Source organism: Mustela nigripes, chromosome 3 (assembly GCF_022355385.1).
Source record: "Mustela nigripes isolate SB6536 chromosome 3, MUSNIG.SB6536, whole genome shotgun sequence".
Classification (NCBI taxonomy): Eukaryota; Metazoa; Chordata; class Mammalia; order Carnivora; family Mustelidae; genus Mustela; species Mustela nigripes.
The window spans coordinates 143,751,688-143,773,540 of record NC_081559.1 but is presented as its reverse complement, the minus strand read 5'-3'; the positions used below and the strand labels follow the sequence as shown (position 1 = coordinate 143,773,540).

Here is a 21,853-nt window from a genome sequence, read left to right as displayed (position 1 = left end):
GGTGGTGATTTTACTTCAGACTTTCTTTTAATCAAAGAAACAGATATTAGTAGATTTTTTTTTTAAATGGAGGTCCCCTTTTATATAGTTGGGTGAAACTAAACTGAAACAAATCCCAGAATTCTACTGGCTTTCCACTGTTTCTCACTCACATAACACTGCCATGTAACTATTCCTGGTTGGTAGCTGGCATTTCATGAGGGGATATAAAGAGCCAGACTCTTTCCATTTTAGGAATTTACCTCCTTTAGCACATGGTTTCCAAGGTCATAGTGCTCATGCATAATAAGCAGATGGAAAAGTAAAGAGAAATTGTGGAAGGTCCTTGGTCTTCATGTGACATGCCTCATTTCTGTTCATATTCCATTGGTGAGAAAGAGTCACATGACCCCATCTAGATGTAAGGGTGCTTGGAAATATAATCCTTTGCCTCCCAGCAAATCTACAAATCTTTAATGAACAGTTAGTTTTCTCTGGTATCTTACTTTGTTCAGCTTTCCTGTATTTTATATTTACCTTTCTTTCCAGAGGCAACTACCATATTGAATATGTAGCATATACTTCAAGTTCTTACATTTTTGCTATGTGTATACATACTGCTTTGTGTGTGTTTTTGTTTGTGTTTAATTTTATGTCACTTTTTAACATTTTGATCAACATTGTGTTTTTGAAATCTAAGAACCTGAGATCTAGTTCATTCATTTTAACTGCGATATAAATATACTCCAATTATTATTTATACTTTTCCCTATTGATGAACTTTTAGGTGGTTTTTGATTTTTAATTATTATGGACATTAAGAGCACTAACATTCTTTATACGTGTCTCCAAGGACAAATGCATTTTTTGCCTAATATTATCTGGAACCTTAAAAGTTGGGTCAAAGACTGTGTGTACATACTCTGTTTTATTAGATACTGCCAAATTGCTCTCTAATGTTTTGACTTCATTTTACATTCAAAGTTTATGGTGGTCCCCATTTTCTCACATATTCATCAAAATTGAGGGAATTTTTAGACTTTATTTTAACAGTCTAATGTGGGATATTTTGATTTGTTTTTTCCTAATCTCTGTAAAGTGACATTGAATATCTTTTTTATATTTCAGTTGGCCATTTAGGCCCCTCTTCCATGAATTGACTGTTCATATTCTTCCTGTATTTTTTTATTTGTTTATCTTTTTCTAACTGATTTATAGTTCTTTATGTATTCTGCATATTAACTTTTTCCTACATGTGTTACAGATTCCCTCTTTTCAATTTATCTCATGTTTTACCTTTTTCATGGTAACTTGTCATGAAAGGGTTTTAAATTTTGATATAGTCAGTTGTGCTGCCTTTTCCTTTATGAGTTGCTATGTAGTCTTAAAACATGGTCCCCAAACCCTTTGACATTCCTCCATTCAGGGAAGTCTGTATCTCCCCTTAAATCTGGGATAAATGATTCCTTGAACAATAGAATATAACAGAGGTGACATTGGTGCCAGATATGGGTGCCCAGGCTTTAGGAAACCAGCCTCTTCTATTTCCTGTCTCTTAGGATGTTTTTAGAATATAGCCATCATCCTTTGAGGGAGCCCAAGCCCTGCAGCAAGGTAACACGTAGACGACAAACAGCCTGTATTAATTTTCCATCTGCATGAGTGAGCCGCCTTGGAAATGGATCCTCTAGTTCCAGTCAGACCACCTCAGCGACATGGCATGGAGCAGAGATGAACTGTCCCTGCTGAGCCTTGCCCATATTTCAGATTCTTGAACAAAATTAATGATTATTATTCTTTGAGGTCACTGAGTTTTAGGGTAGTTTTGTTATGCATCTGGAATAATAGTATTTTGTGTCTTATCTAGAAAAGCCTTTCTTACCCTGAAGTCAAACAGATATTTCTCTTGTTTTTATTATATTCAAAGCTTGATTTCTCATTTTGTAATATATCTGCAACTTATTTTCCTTATTGTAATAAAAAATAAAATAGAATTTAACATTTTAATCATTGCAAAGTATACAATTCAGTGACATTTAACATACTTACAGTGTTATGCAACCATTACCCCTAATTCCAAAAGTTTTCACCCCAGAAGGAAAACCTGTACCCATTATGTAACTTATTTTTTTGTATGGTTTGATATAGGGATCTAATTTCTTTTTGCCAGATATATAGCCAATTTTCCTAGTACGATTTATTGAATAGCACATTCTTTCGTCCATAAAGGTAAAATGCTTTCTCTCTCTCTCTTTTTTTAAAATTTTATTTATTTATCCGAGAGAGAGAGAGAGGGAGAGAAAGAGAGCACAAACGGGAGGGAGAGAAGGAGAAGCAGGCTCCCCACTGAGCAGAGAGCCTGATGCGGGGCTCAATTCCAGGACCCTGAGACCATAACCTGAGCCAAAGCCAGACACCTAAATGACTGAGCTTTTTTTTTTTTTAAGATTTTATTTATTAATTCATTCATTCACCTGAGTTGTGTTTTTTTGTTTGTTTGGGTTTTTTTAGAGATTTTATTTATTCATTCATTTAGAGAAAAGAGGAGGGTGTAAGTAGGGGGAGGAGCAGAGGGAAAGAGAGAATCTCAAGCAGGCTCTGCTCTGAGCACAGAGTCATTATGCTTAGGTGTTTTTTTAAGGGCCGTTTAGTCTTCTCAGTCCTCTAATATTTATAAAATATATTACTTTGTTGGCCAGGCTTTATCATCTCTTTAGTTACTCTCTCCATGTGTGTGTGTGTGTATTCTTTTCCCTAATAAACTATAACAGATCTCTGAATGGCCTTCTGCGTGACCAGGATGCTAGGACTTTCCAAAATTACATACTGGCTTCATTGAAACTTTATTATGCTTTATACATTTTAGTGTAAAGTCATATGTTCTTATGCAGATCAGTCTAACTATATTATTAATAAATATGCTTTGATAGTACTAGTCGTATGTTGATTTGAAATTTTGTATTTGGCAAGAGAGGTTTTGACTAACATATGGCAGAAAAGTGGTCACATAAGGGAAAATTCTGCCCTCTTAATACCAGCAACTGGCAAATAGAATCCTCCACATTCATGGCTGGATAGAGAAGTATTTAATTTAAAGGGGGGCATCATCTGCAAGGGAAAACTATCCATGCTGCAGTGAACTCCTACCTTTTCTTTTTTTATGGAAGCCTGGGCAAGTTGTTAAAACACTGTTTAGCCAGTCCATATTTCTTAAATGCTTTTTATTTTAAAAATGGGGTCCTATTTTTAATACTCATGCTAGTTACAGCCCATATTTTCACCAATGAAATTTTCTCTGCCATTTAATGTACTAATTAGCCGAGGGTCAAAATGCAGAAAACAGAGGCTCTTACAGTAGCCACACCTAGAATGTGGATTTTTATTATGACTACAATTGACCGCCCTCTGAAATGTATATATTTTAATATTTCAAACAAAGTAAGTTGCAGACATTGTGATCAAGTATAGTCAGTATTTTTTTAAGTAAAAATATTTCCTAAAAGAGAAATATAGATATCAGTTCTGCCTACAGACTTTATTTGGGCTTTTAATCCATTCTGAATGTATGGAAGGAGGTCCATTTTAATGAAACAGGAACAGTCTTGAAAATATTAGTTCTTACCAAAGCATCATAAGCCTCAAATTCTGTTGTATCTTGGTATGATTCTCAGATATTTGAAGCTTTATAACATTGCCAATGTTAGAAAAATCAATTACTGTTGGTAACTTAATTTTTGGATAAAGGGGCGCCTGGGTGGCCCAGTTGTTAGGCATCTGCCTTCGGCTCATGTCATGATCCCAGGGTCCTGGGATCGAGACCATGGTTGGGCTCCTGCTCTGCTGGAAACCTGCTTCTTCCTCTCCCCCTGCTTGTGTTCTCTCTCTCTTGCTGTCTCTCTCTCTGTCAAATAAATAAATATTTTAAAATAAATTTTTGGATACAGCTTTTCAAGGTGCTCTATTGCTTAGTTTGTTAAAATAGAAATTAGGACATATATGTGTTTATAAATAGTGATGTTTTGCTTCTGTGCATAGAATGCTGAGGAATCAAAAAATAAAATTGTCAAAAATAATGTAATATCCCATAAATAAAATAATTTGAAAATATGTGTTATCTGTAAAAATTAATTGTATTTATTCTTTTCTTCATTTCTTATAGCTATTGTCACATAGCACACTCTATTTAAACGGTGTGATAGGCAAGCAGCTGCCTTCACAGCCATTGCCAGTACAGGAGATTTTTCTAGGCCTTTAGCACTCTTCTTTCATCTGTAAGGACAGGCAAGGCAGCTGTCTTTATGTACTGGTGTAGTGTTGGCATGGTTTGCTAAGGCAGCTGCTGGTCTGACTTCACAGCTGGGGAAATAGCACTTGGTATTAGCAACAAAATTTAACAGAAGTATGAAAAAGACAATTGACAGGGGGAAGTCTTTTTTAATCTTAGATCTTGGCCAGTTCAAATGGAATGGGGCTATTGATTCCTCCTAAAAATGTAGATAATTAATGGAAGGATATTGAAGTAGTTTTAATAGAGTTTCCTGGGAGCCTTTTCCTTTTTCTTTTCTCCTTTCTTCTCTTCTTTTCTTTCCTTCCTTCTTCCTTCCTCGCTCCCTCCCTTCATTCCTCCTTCCCTCTTTCTTTCTCTTTCTCCTCCCTCCCTTCCTTCCTTCCGCCCTTCTTTCCTTCCTTCCTTCCTTCCTTTCTCTTCTTTTTCAGAATCTCCCCTTCCTAATTTAGGACTGGGACACACAACTAGGTTTTTGGTTTGTTTTATTCAGATGTGGGCTACAAAGTCAAAATTCCTTTTATCTGTAGACAGCATATGAGGAGTTTTTCATATATTAATCATGATTGTAACAGTTGGTTAGAAAATTTAAGAGTATTTATTAATTTTTTAATATTTTAAAAGACCAGGTAATTAACTTTAAATGATAAAATTGCATAAATACTGGTATAGTGTTTCCCAGAGATCCCAGATGAAGTTCGTGAACACACTTGAGAACTGTTGGGTAAATTCACATTGACCCCCTCACAGCTCTGACTTTAGGTTTCAGGACTGGTCCTCTCAGCTTTGTTGACAGAAATTTCATGAGAGAAACTAGTGTTATAGAACCAGAAAAATGCAGACATTGCCTGCAGTTGGGTATTTAGCCAGAAATTTGGGGATAATTCTGGTATTTTGAGATTCATCCTCATTCTCAAAATCCCAGACATATCAGTCATGTCTTTAATTTGAGGAAAGTCAATTCTTGAAACTGAGCTATGCTGAGGTAGGTATAAAGCACTGTTGCTATTGACAACTTGTGAATCTCTTGAAAATGTGATTTTATTTCTGCCCTTTTCCCACCACACTTCCTTGAGTGTGCAGCCTGGGTCGGCCAAGGAGTTAGGGTGGACTCTGTTGCCATCTATTTACCTGCTTCCTGTGGGATTAAAATACAGTCCCTGCACCTTCTCAACAACTCAGATATGTTCTAGTTTTTACCCTGCAGTTTTAAGTTCACTGTGCTCAGCTGTCTTGTCATCCAGTAGGAAGCTGTGTGCACTACTTGAGTCTTAGATTTCCGGGTGATTTATCCAATTTAGCTTATTTATTAACCTCCTCAACAAATTTCCTTGCCAGCTGACCACATTAAAATAAGTTAAGTGCACATACTATGCTTTCCCTTCTTTTTAAAAATTTTATGTATTTATGTATTTATTTATTTAATGCATGCGCACACACACACGCACTTGCACACACGCACACACCTATAGGGAAAGGGGTAAAGGGAGAGAGAATCTCAAGCAGATTCTGTGCTGAGGGTGTGGAGCTTATCCCACGGAGGGCTTGATCTCCTGAGATCATGGCCTGAGCCAAAACCAAGAGTTGGATGCTTAACCAGCTGAACCACCCAGGCACCCCATATGCTCTACCTTCTTCCATAGCAGCTGGTCAGAGTAATTAGCATGAGCCTGAACATGGAAAACAATTTTCCCCTTAATCTCTTTCTCTCTAATTTCTAATATCCAAGTCATAATTTCTTATGCTGAATAATCAAACAGAAGATGCATATATCTGCCTTCTCTTTAGGTCTGATTAAATTGTTGAAACTGTTTTCCAAGTGACTTTGCTAATGAACTTAACTTTTAAACACTTAAAACCAAACCTTTCAAGATTATGCTAGCTAATTTGACTTATTAAAAAAAAAAAAAAGGTGAGTTTAAAGTCTTGGAAGAGCTGTGTTTCCTTATAAGCAGCATGTTGATTTAGGAGGACTAAGGGCAGGAGGTTTGACTAGGTGACATCTCAGAGAGCCTCAAGAATGTAATTTTTAGACTACATTTAGTTTATTTTGTTCCGCAGATGTCTTTCTTAACAATTTTGTATTGTGGGGAAGTGAACATTGAAGATTTCTGGCTTAAATTTATACAAACACAATGTGTTACATACAGAGAAAATAGAATAGCAGTTTCATCTTTGTAGTATTTGAGCATCTTTTTTCAATTGGTGATCTGAAAGAATAAAGGAGGTAGTGGATCAATATGTCACACTGCCTCATTTACTATTGAGGAAGGACTAGAAGATTTGAGGATTTTCATGAAGTTCTTTAAGATTTGATTGATTGATTATGAGCAGAGGAGGGGCAGAGGGAAAGAGTCTCCAGCAGTCTCTGTTCCGAGTATGGCGTCTGATGTGGAGCCTAATATGGGCCTCTATCTTACAACCCTGAGATTATGACCTGAGCTGAAATCAAGAGTCTGAGGCTTAACCCACTGAGCACCCCCCAGGCACCTCTTTCATGTATTTCTCTAAATTATTAAATTTATAAATTAACTACCAAAGATTATATGTCTCACTTTTTCTTTTTTTTTTTTTAAAGATTTTATTTATTTATTTGACAGACAGAGATCACAAGTAGGCAGAGAGGCAGGCAGAGAGGGGGGGGGAAGCAGGCTCCCTGCTGAGCAGAGATCCCGATACAGGGTTCGATCCCAAGACCCTGGGATCATGACCTGAGTCTAAGACAGAAGCTTTAACCCACTGAGCCACCCAGGTGCCCCTGTCTCACTTTTTCTTAAAGACATACTTTTTCCTAGCTTCTCATTAGTCTGATTTAAAACTTAAATTTTATTTTTAAGCATAGGTTTATATCACTGATTTGTGTATTAGTAGGAAAAAGATTATACATATTTACAAAGATGGCTTCTTTTCAGGTATTTCAATACTAGCTCCAAAAAATCATGACATATAATCAACATTGTGAGCTTCATTGCTTTTTCACGTGTGAGAAAACTCTTTTCAACAATTCTTTCTACCCCAAGGGTACTATAGATTGTTTGTACTGTCAATACTTTCCTCCGTTTCTTTCTTTCCTCCGTCCAATACAATGCACCTCCTTGTCCCCTTTTTTTAAGAGTGGTGGTAGAATTTCACCTACCATTTAAAATGTAGATGGTGCATTGTTTGGAAAAGTCGGCTTTGAAAAAATAGTTTAAATCTAAGTGAATTATCACCTAGGTTGTGTGTGTACCTCGACCAGCAACCGGATACTGTGGGAAAACTACACGCAACTTTGGAGATGGTGAAGAAAGAAAGGCTTTGCTGTACAGTTTCTTTTGCTGTGAAATAGCAGCAGGGCTTCTTAATCATTTGTCTGTTGTACTTTCAGAATCTGTAGTATATAACTCATTCTGCAAGACTGATGTCAAAAGCACAATATATAGGAGAGACCTTAGAAATAACTTGTCTAGAATAAGGCTCCTGTGACAACAGCTCTTCAAAACAGAGAAAAGAATCTGAAAATAATGTGACGTTCTAAAAACAGTGGCCACAGAACCTCTGAATTAGAACCTGGTGTTTTCTTCCCAGACGTTTCTGCTTGATATGTATCTGTTAATCTCCCTCCACTTGTAAAGGATGAGAATATCTGTGGATGAGGCCTCTACATCAGACTTCAGTCCATCATCCCCCAACTGCGTCAAGTCCTTGCTGAGAACGAAGAATTGATATTTCTGGCCCTTTTTATAAAGAGCTTCATCTACCCTTATGAACATGTATTTCTTAGTAAGATTATTTGGTTTCCTAGCAGAGAGGAGCTTAGAAGTGGTTTACTTCTAAAAACCATGTGGGAAACGGAGGCACATTCTGGCATCACAGGAGGAATTGAGAACATTGTGGAAAGACACCAGGAAACTAAAAGGTGCCCTTCTTAAAAGGAGTTTCCTTAACAGAATACATAGTAACAGTTTCTTAATGATGGTGGAGATAGGCTGATTTTTTTTTTTTTTTACTACAAAAATAATTTATTGCTTGCACAATACATTTTTACATGCAGTTATGGTCACAATGATCTAAAAGAGCAAGTAAGTATGTGTATCTCTGATTAGGTATACTTTCTGCCTTAAAACCATCATGTAGGCAAAAGGACCAAAAATATAATGGACTGATTGATGGCATAAAATGTTTGATTGCCTGACTGCATCATGATGATACTTAAGGAATCAATGTGTATCTCAGCCAGCAACAACTTTATTGAAAGAGTGTCCTGCTTCCAAATGTGTAAGGATGTGGTGTGACCACAAAAGATGCTTTTTTTTTTTTTTCAGTCTGAGCAAAATTATCTTGAAAGGATCAAAGTATTAATGAAATCAGGTGAGGTAATGAATCCATTCTGAGGAGTTTGTAGAGAAACTCTGCCCTGATCTTTCAGTAAGTGTCTCTGAAACTGATTGCTGGTCCATGTGGATAGAAATGAAAGTCAAAGCAGTAGTCAACACAGAACACCCCAGCACCCTCCTTCCCACTCTCATAGCTGGCTCAGCGTATTCAAAGATTCCTCTACTCCTGGATTTTATGTTAAATGTTTGGCTTCGCTTAATAATTGTAAGTATATATGAACACTATTTTGTTTTTTTTTTAATTTATGTATGTAATCAAATCAGAGTTCCCTAAACAGAAAATCCATTTATATCACTGAACTGATAGTCCAGTTTCTCTAGAAATCAATTAGGTCATAATGTGACAGTCTAATTAATGTACTTTTTTGACAGATTTGCAAAAAAAGTTGTCCTACCAATTCTCCTCGTTAAATTTTTACAAAAAAATTTTTTAAGCTTATATTTAAATTTTAGTTGGTTAACATACAGTGTAATACTAGTTTCAGGAGTAGAATTTAGTGATTCATCACTTACATACAACACCCAATGCTCATCACTAGTGCCCTCCTTAATACCCATCATCTACTCAGCCCATCCCCAACCCACCTCCCTCCATCAGCCCTCAGTAGAGTCTCTTATGTTTTGCCTCCCCCTCTCTCTTCTTTTTCCCCATTCCCATCTACCAGTTTTCTTGTGTCAGACACTTCAGTTTGGATTTAACTTGCTTGAACAAGTGGATTTTCCCAGTGTCTTTGGGGAGAGAGGAAACACTGGCAAGTAGAGTATTTGTGATCTGGAGGCATTCAGTGCTAAAACATCAACCCGTAATGTGTCCTGTAATGTTAGCATTCAGTCATTTTGCTTCGTTTGACCCAGTAACATAGTGAAAAGAACAAAGATGAGAATCAGAGAGATTAGGGTTTGAATCTTGAGCTGTACTATTCTTTATCTGTATGACTTTGGGAAAGTTTTTTCATTTGGAGAACGGTGATAGTAACATCCACTTTTGAATTGTTTGTGTGAAAATAAGTGAGTTAACATGTAAATAGTAGGGGCTAAATAAAGCTCCATTTAAAAAAAAGTCCAGTGTTCAGTGAAGGGCTATGTGTTTCTGTGGCATATCCCCTACCTGTGTCTTGGTAGTAGGTTGTCCACATTTAACTGGGTAGACAAGCATTCCCCACAGTACATTTATTTAGTAATTGAATCAGAAAGTGTCTGTCATTCTTAAAAGTTGTACTATTTGTTGATAGGTCTTCATTTATCTAGTTTGCTATTATGCCTTTTTTTATGAACATGACTTGGTGGTATACTACTGAACACAAAAAACAGATTAATTGGCTTTTATAATAATAATACTTTAAAAATATAACATGAACTCTGCTTGTATATAGTGAGGAGAAATCCAGACCACAAACCAGGTACTTTTTTTTATTGCTTTTTTGGTGATGGTATGTATGTATGTATGTATGTATGTATGTATTTATTTATTTATTTTAAAGAGCATGCCCTTGGGGCCAGGGCAGAGGATAAGGGAGACAATCTCAAGCAGGCTCCCCACTGAGCACGGAGCCTGACAAAGGACTCTGTCTCAGGACCCTGATATCATGACCTGAGCCAAAATCAAGAGTCAGATGCTTAAATGAGTGAACCACCCAGGTGTCCCTCCAATGATGGTTTTTATTTATTTAATTTATTTTTTTAACAGTGCTGGTTTCTAAACACCATGTAGTAAATCAGTATCACTTGCTAGAGTACAGCTCTTTCTCATTTATTTAACAGCTGCTTTGGAAACACTTTTTTTTTTTTTTTTTTTTTTTTGGCCACTTTAAACAAATTATTTTATTTTTTTCCAAAAGAAATACATAGGTTAGCAGAATCACAAATAGCCATGTAGTTTAAAACTAGTTTACAAAATGTGTCATGGAAAAAGAACAGTGTAACTCAAGGGATCAAGTCCATATTTTACATGGTTTCAGAACTCATAGATTTCTCTTTGTAGCTTTCTGGCTCCTATGCAAGATGTCATAGGAGAGTAAACATATTAAATTTACTGTAAAGACTCCTTTTAAAATAAAAGTGGTAAGTGATTTTCTTAATAATCCAGTTTTATTTTTTTATTTGTATTTTTTGGAAAGCTTTTATTTGCTTATTTGACAGAGAGAGAGATCACAAGCAAGCAGAGGGAGAGGGAGAAGCACACTCCCCTCTGAGCAGGGAGCCCGATATGGGGCTCAATCCCGGGACTCTGGGATCATGACTTGAGCCGAAGGCAAATGCTTAACCATCTGAGCCACACAGGTGCCTCTTTAATTCAGTTTTATAGTGTAAGGCAATGTCAAACTATGAAAGGTAAAAATACACTCTATATCATCTTTGATTTAAGAAATAAAAAAATTCCATTATTTTCCACTTACTCCATTTCTACCAGTAATGACACACACAAATCATAGTTATCTGTTGTTGTTGTTGTTTCAGTCTACTGAAACTGAGAGATGCACATCACATGGACTGGTCTTTCAGGCCATGTAAAGCAGTGTAAGTCAGCTTTATCTTCATTAAACTTTCTGAATTGTAATTTTGTGATTGTCCACTGTTACTTAAAATGATAAACCTTGAGATTTTTCCATTCCTAGTCCTTTAGGTACTAATTCTCCCTTCCTGTTTGTCTCTTGCTATAGCTTTCATGTGAAGTTTTATATGATTTTCAGTGGAACAGGTTTTGAAAACACATAATGTATCTTTTAAAAAATTTTTTATTAGAGAGAGTGCGCACACATGAGTTGGGGGGAGATGCAGAGGAAGGGGGAGAAACAGGCTCCCCACTGAGCAGGGAGCCTGACACAGGGCTCCATCCCAGGAACCTGGGATTATGACCCAAGCATAAGGCATAAGCATCAGAAGGCGGATGCTTAACTGACTGAGCCACCCAGTGCCCTGAACACATATCTTTAAGAAGAAATGAGTTATCCTTTATTTCCTTAATGATAATAAATTAAATTTTGGTATTATTTAAGAAGGCAATAATTTAGGGGCTTTTTACTGGTTCTGAAACTAAGAGCATATTATGAAATAAACTGGTCATATCACCATGAAATAATACTATTACTAACATTTTAATTTTCTGAGCAAGGATATTATTTTTAGATGATTTTTTAATTAATTGATTTATGTGAGTGAGGAAAGGGACAAGGGAGAGGAAGAGAATCTCAGGCAGACTCCTTGCTGAGCTCGGAGTCTGATACAGGGGCTCTATCTCACGATCTTCAGATTATGACCCGAGCTGAAATCAAGAGTCAAATGCTTAACCGACTGGGCCATCCAGGCGCCCTAGCAAGTATATTTTTTTAAAAAGTGGGTTGCCATCATATCTCATTTTTTTTGTTTATAATGATTTATTTGATTATAACATTTTGTATTTTTGTAATATTTATTTGGTCTAAATTAGTTTTTTGGGTTTTTAAAAATTTTTTATTTATTTTCTTTAATTTCTTTTAAGTCTTCCAGAATATCTCATATTTTATAACCTACTCTTTTCATTTATTAACTATATAGTAAGAATACTTTTATCATATAGTCTCTTAAACTATATTTTTATTGGTTGTATAGTATTCCTTGTAGAGATGTATCCTAATTTATTTAACAGGTGTGCTATGGTTAGATACTTGGCTGTTTCTAAATTATTTGTTCTAAGTAAAGGTATAGTAAACATCTTGATGCCCAACTCTTCTCACTTGTTTTGGTTAAAATCCTAAAAGTAAAATTGCTGGGCCAACTGGTATAAATACTCGTTTTACCAAATTGCTCCCTAGAAAGGTAGTACTGGTTTAAAATCCCAGCCAGTCTATTCCTTCACAAACTTAGGTATTCTGTTTTCAAATATTAATCATATCAATAGCGAAAGTATCTAGTTTTAATTTCATCTATTTGATTATTAATAAAATTGAGCATTTTTGTTTGTTTGTTTGGGGAGCAGATAGAAGTTGTGGGCCTAACATGTCATTTATCTCTAAGAAATTCCCAGTTATATTCCGTATTCATTTCTGTCTTGTTGTGCCTTAATTTTTTTTTTAACTTCTTTAAGCCCAAATACTGATTTGAGGTTAAGGTAAACATAACAGAAGTCTTTACCAAAATATAATATTCTTATGGAACTAATAGCTTATATTGTAAATTTTCTACAGGGTATCTGTCATTTACAAGGTTTTTTATTCTTGAGAATATATTGCCATTCTTTTATATTTTATTTGAATTTATGACTTTCTAAATATAAATAAAATTCTAAAATATTCTGAGAATTGAATAGCCTCTTTGTATTAGGGAACTCAACTTTAAAGTCAGCAATTTTTAGATGATCACAAGTCTAAGATCAAATGAAATCAGAAAACAAATTAACTTTATTATGTGTTCAGGATGTAGACTCAAAGTAATAATGGATGGCAGATGTAGTTGTTTGACTGTCATGTTAAACAAACAAACAAACAAATAAATAAAAGGGAAGAGGAAAGGAATGAAAGACAATTTCCTTACCAAGCAATCACACAGTTTATTGTCTCGGAAATAAAAAAAGAAGAAAACAGAGAAAACAGAGCCAGTGCTGTGTACTGTGGAGCACACAGATGTTCCTCTTGGCAACCATACAGTAGTAGGCAGGACTGGGGTTTTCGCAGACATAGAATGTGAGCCTTCTTTGTTGGAGACACAGTGTTGCCTGTGGTGGGAATTGCTGCAGTGATGGGAAAGTATCGTCATGTATTGTTGGATTGCTGTGATTTTCAATAGAGACAGTACATTAAAGTAGCTTTGTGGGCAGTGGATTGTTTCAGCCAAGCCTGGCTCGTAACACACTCCTCTTGGCAAACTCTATTTAAAAGGTAGAGCTGGCAGCGTTTTGTGGTCATGGAGCCTGTCCCGTCCTTGGACATCGGAATTACTTTTTGCTAGCACTAGTTTTTAACGACCAATTTATTTACTGTGACCTAACAAAGGAGTTTGCCACTATAAAGCTAGAACTGTAACCACTTTTCAAATGGAACTATTTCTTTTTTTTTTTAATTTCTTTCATTTTTACAGTAACCAAACTAGTCTTTTTCAGAATTGTTGGGGAAAGTATCTTTTTAATTGAGTTGCTGCTGCTTAGCCTGCTTGTTCGTTTAGGATAAGGTTTTGTTACAGAATAGAAGGTGGAAAACATACATGTTTTATATTAGCATTGGCATATTTTTTTTAATATATTAAGTACTGTATTGTGAAATGTTTATACCATATGTTTAAATCTAATCACTAGAAGGCAAAAGTAAGTATTTTTTAATTAGCCTGCCACTGTTACCTGTCCTAGTCTTCCTGTGGTTTACTTGAAGTAGAACAATTAGCTGTGCTGTACTAGATGCTAACAAAGATTTTAACTGTATTTTAAGGTTAAAATTTAAACTTTAAGGATTGATCCTTGAATTGCTTTTAGTTGCCCTCCCTTTCCTGCTTTTATGTTAAATATAACATTGAATGAATTTTTATGGCCTTTTAGTTGCTTAGATAAAGTCTAAACAAGAAAGGAGACTATCAAAAATCATAGAGACTGGAACCCTTACAGTCACCCCTAATTAGATGGGATTGTTGAATAAGAGATTGAGCTAGTATGTTCATGGAGGCCTAGTGCTTGCAAGAGCCAGAAAAAAGTGAGACCCAGAGAAACTAACCAGTAATAGTCTCTTTGTTTGTGCGGAGTCGGTCCTAATTGATTTTAAAGCTCCTGATTCTCACATTTAAGTCTCTTCTGTGACCTTCAGTCTCATCAAATCAAAGCAACATTCATTATCTGAGCTCCTACTCTGTTGAAGGATTCATCAGATATGATCCTTACCTTGAAGAAACCTACATTCTGGTTAGAAAACAAGCCATGTACTCATTCAAAGTTGTAAGTAATGAAAGATTTTAATAATTCAATACTAGAAGTCATACCTCAGAACACTGCTTAAATGGCCAAATGAACTACATAAACGATAATTATTCTTGAAACTCAGTAAAAGGTATATATCTTTAGGCTAGGGTAGGCAGAGAGAAGCCTTTTTCATAGAAATTGGGTTTTGAGGGCGCCTGCATGGCGACTGCCTTAGGCTCAGGTCATGATCCCAGGTCCTGGGATTGAGTTTTATACCAGGCTGCTACCTCAGCAGGAAGTCTGCTTTTCCCTTTCCCTCTACCCCTCCCCGCTGCTGATGCTCTCTCTCTCAAATAAATAAATAAAAATCTTTAAAAAAGAAAAAAGAAATTGGGTTTTGAGGTAGGTCTGGATTTTCTCGTCTGCCTCACTGGTGAATTTCCACTTACTCTGTAAAATTTAACATAAATACCAGTTATTCTCCCTAGGGAGAATGTCGTAGAGAAATGTCCCTGACATTTTTTTCTCTAATAGGCCTAAGTGCATTTACATATACCTCTAGTATAGTATTCCATATTTTGTTATAGTTGCTTATCTCTCCTGCTAGACTTCTGAGCTCCTTAAGATCACAATTATTCTTCATATCCCATGTATCTGTGTGGTATATACAAATAGGAATTCATATGAAAATAACACATTGTTACGGACTGAACTATGTTCCCCCAAAGTTTGTATGTTGAAGCCCTAACCCTTAATGTGACTATATTTGGCAAAAGGACCTATAAGAAGGTAATAAACGCTAAGTGAGGTCATTAAGGTGGGATCCTAATCCAACGGGATTGGTGTCCTTGTAAAATGAGAAGAGACACAGGATCACTCTCTTGCTATGTGTGCACTCAGTAAAGGCCATGTGAGGACATAGTGAGAAGACAGCAGTCTGCAAGCTGGGAGCATGATCTTTCCAGAAGCCAAATTAGCCAGAACCTTAATCTTGGACTCCTAGCTTCCAGAATTGTGAGAAAATAAATGTCTGGTGTTTAGGACACCCAGCCTGTAGTATTTTCCTATAGGAGCCCAAGCTGACTAATACATACATATATAAAAAATAAGTGCAGGAGTAATACTCCTTTGGAAAATTTTAGAAGCCCTGCAACCCTAGATCCCACTGCACATCTTTGAAATCTGTCAACTATTGTCTGTCTTCGTAAGGATTCAACTCTCTATCGCCAGATTAGTTTGCCTGCCTCAGAGAACCTCACAGCCGGGCCTATGCCAATTATGATAGGAAATAGGTGGTTGTGCACCTGCCTAAATTGTTTGTGAAACTAAGAGGAACACAAGCAGTGTATTAAAGAATCAGCTCAGCTCTCCTCTGATCCTGAATGACTTAGAACCCAGGACGGGCAGTATTATCTGTGGAGCTAGATCTGGTTGCTCTAAGTCTGCAGTTTGGTATGCCAGCGCAGCCTAGATCTCACGGTGCATTTGCCTGTGGACAAGTTCCACCCAGTGTCTTTCCATCCCTGTCCTCTACAGTTCATTTTCCAAAGCACAGCCCAAGCAGTCTTAAACAGAAACCTGATCATGCTTTTCCCTTCTACTTGCGCTTTTCATGAACATCTAAAAAAAAAAAAAAAAAAAAAACCAAACCTTTTACATTGGTGTATGAAGCCCTGTCTGGCCTACCTCTCTGCCTCTGGCTCCTACCCGTCTCCCTGTCACCCAGGGCTCCCCAGCCATACTGGTTTTCTCTTGCTTCTCCAATCATGCCAACTTTGTCTCACCTTTGAGCCTTTGCACTAACCGTGCCCCTGCCTGAAGTGCTCTGCCCCCATCTTTACATAGCTGACTCTGCTCATTCAGGGATCCACTTAAGTTTGTCATTTCTTCAGAGATTCCTTCCTTCACCACCCAGCCCAGTGTCATCCGTCTCCATCGTATCACCTTATTTTAATTTTCTCTACAGCACTGACTCCTCTCTGGTTGGTTTATTGTCCTTTTCTACCACATTGTAAACTCTGTGAGTGCTGGAACCCCGTCTTACACACTGGTTACTCCAGCACCTAGAACAGTACCTGCTGCAGCTGGGCTTTTCAGAAATACTTGTTGAGTGACTAAACCAGTGAACCAATGGACAGGTTGGAGTGCCAGATCTAGAGCAAGCAGTCATGCCAGGCCCATCCTCCTCAGCACTCATACTCTGTTCCCATATGCCTAGTCACATGGGTCCTGCTCTCAACAGAGAGGTGCTCTAGGGTCTAGAAACACACTTGCTCCAAAGTCCAGCTGCTATTGCTTATCAAGATTAGTTAATTGACATCCATCAAAAGTTAAATCCGATTTCTGTGAACAGGGCATCTTTGGAAACTTTTTGTCAACTATTCTCCATCCCCAACAGGCGTCAGCCCCCTGCCACATCAATTTGCCAGCTGCAGTAAACCCTACAGCTGGACCTACATTAATTGTGACAGAAAGTAGCTAGTTATACGCCTGAAGTATTTATTTGTTAAATCAGGGTGTGTCCTGACTAAACTTTTATGGTATTCTCTTGTGCAATCTTGCCAAAAATCCTAGTAGGGTAGGTACTATGGTGATTCCTATTTCACGAAAGAAGATAGCCTTGTCCAAGATTGCATAATGATCATAGAATTGTTCACATAAAATGAGAAAATCAGGAAAAAGAATTGTTCTTAAACACAGTCAGTTTGTTATCCAAGGTTTTAGTTATCTAGTCAGCAAAACTGTAAACTATGGCTTTCTTTAGCTGTTAATATGATGTGACATTTGTTCTCTGAACAGAATATAGCTGCTCATTCATGTTTTCTTAGCAAGTTCAGAAGTTTCAGAATCTTGAGATTTTTTTTTCTCCCATTTTGTAGGCACTGATTTAGAAAGTCCATATACTCTGGGCAAGGGAATCTAGGTGCAGGTAATTAGAATTTGAGAGGGGAACTGAGTGCTTGTCAAAGTTAAGAATTTCTTATTAAGGACCACTAATCCTTTTTGATGTAAAGGGAAGAATTAAATCACTGTGCTATCTTGCACTGCTTTACTTTAAAGACATAATTTATTTAACGATACTTATATTAGTCAAAATGCTAACGTAACACTTCTTACAGAATTTTAGTCTGTTTTCAATGTTGTTTTCTGGGTAGTAAGAACTTTAAAATAATTTCATTATCTAGCCCCAAAGAAATAACCGTAGCCTCCTATCAAATAAAAGCAAAAAGCAAACAAAAAAGCTTTTATTTTAATTGTAATTATAATAGGTGCTTTGATTTTGGTTCAGAGATAATCAAATTTCTTTTTTTGCAGAATTCCATTCCAAGATTTTTGACTTGACAGTATTTTACTCTATTAGCATTTAGAGCAAAATCACTCTAGATACCAATGTTCTCAGAAACAGTATCTTTTCTTAAATCAAAAGGAAAAAAATTCCCTGTGATTTCCTCCATTAATATACAAAACTGCCAGTTCTCTTTCCAGCCAACTTTGTTAGAAGTTCTTCTTCATAGTAACCTGAAGTGTGCTAAGTTGGCCATCCTATAATTTCTACCCGTTTTTCTTATTTCTCCTTTTTGGAGGTACACAGAATAGATGCATGAAATAAATATTGTAACCTCTTTAATATTAAGGCCTTTCAGATTCTTCACTCATGTAATAAGATCCTCTTGTTCAACCTGTTAAATGCTTTCCTTCCCTTAATTCATCATTCAACATAGCATTATTTTACCATCTTCTTTAGGATAGACCCCAAATAACAATGACCCTATGATTGTGTTACCCAGGTGGATGACGATTCTCTAGATATAGTCAGAGAAGTGAAAGGCGATTGGGATTATTATGTGAAATACACATTTGTACTAATTCTGCCAAAAATTCCGTTAACTTTTGGGGTTGCAAAGCCACATTGCTGACTTTTATTGAGCTTGAACATAATCTAAAACTACAGTATCACATGAAATACCTTTAAACTAGTTAGTTTTCTTTTATATTTCTGATTTCCAGCTTCTCTAAGCTTCTGTGACCCCAGTTTTTAATTAAAGGGCATGAATTAGAGTGTTTAATAAATATGCCCAGATTTGGAGGTGCAAAAGGCAGATATCAACCAAAGCTTGTCAGTGTCAAGTCACAAGCTCTATTCCAAGTCTAAGGGTCTTTTTAAAACCAACCTAACTTCAGTATTGGCCTGTGATAGGAGTTTTGTCTTCCACCCCCTGAACCTTCTACCCTCCCTCCACCTCCCCCTTCCATCTTCTCTCCTCACTGATGCTGGTTCTTGGCCTACACTGGAGATTGTTTAAAAATTTGAGACACTCTGAATTATATGAAATCTGAAGTATGGGTCCAATTCTTTTATAAAATATTCTCCTTTCGCATCCTTGCCCGCCCACATAAGCTACTGCAATAACCATCTGTTAAGAATTTGGCTTTCCAAGGGCGCCTTGGTGGGCACCAAGTGGGTTGAGCCTCTGCCTTCAGCTCAGGTCATGATCTCAGGGTCCTGGGATGGAGCCCTGTGTTGGGCTCTCTGCTCAGCAGGGAGCCTGCTTCTCCCTCTCTCTCTCTCTCTCTCTCTGCCAGCTTGTGATCTCTGTCAAATAAATAAATAAAATCTTAAAAACAACAACAACAACAAAAGGCATCTGGTAGTCTCATCTCTTGTTGAAAGGGTGCAGAAATCAGGACCAATCTGCTAAAGTAGTTCTATGTCCCGCCAAGGTAGAATATGGCTCTTCACTCTGTTTTTGAATCTGTGGGATTGGTAGGGGACAGGATAGATTCTTTCTTGTTGGTATCCCCTTACCTCATAAAGATATTGAGTAGGTATTTGTTGAAAATTTAATAATACTTATTTAATAAGTAATTAATTTAGAGAGAGAGAAACAAGAGAAAAAGAAAAAAGGAAACTCTGAAAATGGGTTGGTACAATGAATTTAGAAGTCTTCTGTTTCTTAATGTAGTCAAAAGTGCAGAGAATTAGGAATCTGGAGAGAGAGATTCTACCAGTAGAGGAAATAATCAAAGATGTTTTAGAGCTGAGGTAATGAGATAACATCTGCCATAAGATAATTTTTTGAAGTAAATTTATTCTTGCTGTATATATTAGTGTTAGGTTTTCAAGCACTGTGGAAGTGATTTTGAAATCTTTTGGTCATGAAAATACATTCTTAACTGCAGTAAATCTTACATAGCCAACATAAAATGATTCAGCCCTTTGCTTAGATGAAAATACATATTAATCTCTTCAGTATTCATAATGGCAAAACAACTTTGTTCGTCTCATATTTTAAAAGTGCAGTTCTAATTTTGACCTTCTACATAGTATCTGTACCGCATGCACTTGTTAGGAAATTAAAGCTCGAATTGGGCAAGATTCAGCTTGGCCCAGAAACTACCATGAACGATTCATTTGGAATTTGATTGAGACAAAGACTCAGAGAATCTAATTTATGAACACATTAGCCAGTGCTTTTTGAACGAGGTCAGGGGACCAGACCCATTTAAGGAGCTTTTTCCCAAATGTGCATGAATCTTCGGCTCTACCTCATTGATTTTGATAGAGTAGGTCTGGGTTGGACCCTTGGCATCAGTATTTTTAGGAAAAGAAAAAAGAGAAGAAAGGGGGGAAAAGTATAAAAAGCTTCCATGAGCAGTTTTATGCCTTCCAGTTCTGACTCCCTGTAGAGTCAACAAATCTGTCCCTATAAAATTATAAGGTAATTTCTGGATTTCATTAGCCCCCCCTCCCTCAGCTCCAAATTCAAACTCAATGCCTTCAATGAGTTTTATTTTCCTTTTGTTTCTTTTATATACATTGAAGATTGCTACTAGACTTGTTCATTTGAACAGTGTTCCAGTGACTTCTATAAATCCATATTTGAAGTTACTATGCTTTCAGTTGTCTCTTAATACTTTATATAAGTATGAATATGGTAAATTCCATGATGGCTAGTATTTATTGAATATGTATTATGTGCCAGGCACATTCCATACCTTATGATGCATGAAGCTTCACATCAGCTTTGCCGGGTGTTAGATATTACCCTTCTTTTACAGATAAATGAACAGTCCATTCCTCAGTCACTGAATCAAACCTAGATCTTTCTACAATGATACAAAGTTCATACTCCTTCCTCTGTTCTACACTGACAAAACTTTTTTCTGGCAATACATACGTGTATTTGCTTAAAAATTATATACCCCAAAATATATCCACTTTTTGCTTCAGAGTCATAATACTAGTTCCAGGTTTGATCCCAGTGTTAGTCATCAGCATATCTGAGGTATCTCAAATCTTGATACATCTTATTTTGTAGCTCTGAGAAAAGATTATAACTATCATTGTTGATTCTGTATGTAATATATTACATTATATGTATATTCTACATTATTAAAAAGTAAAGTTATTAGAACTTTAAAATGTTTCATTTTCATATTTCATAAAATGAATCAGTGCTTGAATGAGACAAAACTTCTGTTTATGGTGACACAGAATACTAACTAGCACAGTAAAAGTTAAAAAGAACTTGGTTAAAGGGAAAAACAAAATCATACATTTATAGTAGAATTACAGAAAAAAAAAATCCTTATTTAAGACAATTGCAACTTGAGGGAATGCAGGTTGGTATTAGGAACAATATCCATTGCTCATTGCCATAATGGCCAGTAGGTTTCCAGTTGCGAGTTGATTTGCATTATTTATTTTGGCCTAGTGGATAAGCGCATTCTCTCTCTAGTTTTTTTGTTTTGTTTTTTAAGAGATAATCATTAGTTTTTTTCAAAAGGCTTTTGGTAATAATTAAGGTAGCAGAAGTTCTAGTTATAATTTTGTTTCCCATTTACATCTTCTGATGACCTGGGATAATAAATTAGAACTTGAGATTTGTGCTGCATTTTAAATTTTAATGACTGGAAATATTGGAGAACTGTAGAAGTTTATGAACATTTCCTACCTTTATTTTGTTAACCATAGCTGCTGTGCTTGATAATACAGTGTGGATAATACAGTGGTGAGAAAATCTTGAAAGACATCTGACAGATTGGACAGAAAGAAGCAATAGACCAGATAGGTCAGGGAAACATGGCAGATGGTATTTTGGAAAAGTGAGACAAATCCAGAATGCACCAAGTAGTTTGCATAGACTATTTAAGGCCATGATAATATTTTATGTGGCTAGTAAAAATTATTTAAAATCTTGCATTTTGTGTAAGTTTAATCAGTTTTGCACTTAAAATCATTTTACATTCTATCAGTTTTCAAATACTTAAGATTGTATGAAAGTAGAACAAAATCATAGAACTGCATAGATCTTTTCTAACACTATGCTTTTTAAGGATGAAGAAAGTGATGTT

At 36.3% G+C, this 21,853-nt stretch overlaps 1 protein-coding gene across 2 annotated transcripts in view; it reads left to right on the top strand.

The window, feature by feature from the left end:
- Window positions 1-21,853, top strand: part of MRPS28 (mitochondrial ribosomal protein S28) — a 111,317-nt gene that overhangs the window by 79,054 nt on the left and 10,410 nt on the right. The window contains exon 3 of one of the 2 annotated variants that reach the window (XM_059394766.1): window positions 11,098-11,157. The exons of the other annotated variant lie outside the window; for it this stretch is intronic. Within the exon in view, the coding sequence (XP_059250749.1) occupies window positions 11,098-11,157 (60 nt within the window). The remainder of the gene's footprint in view (window positions 1-11,097; window positions 11,158-21,853) is intronic. 2 annotated transcript variants of the gene reach the window in all.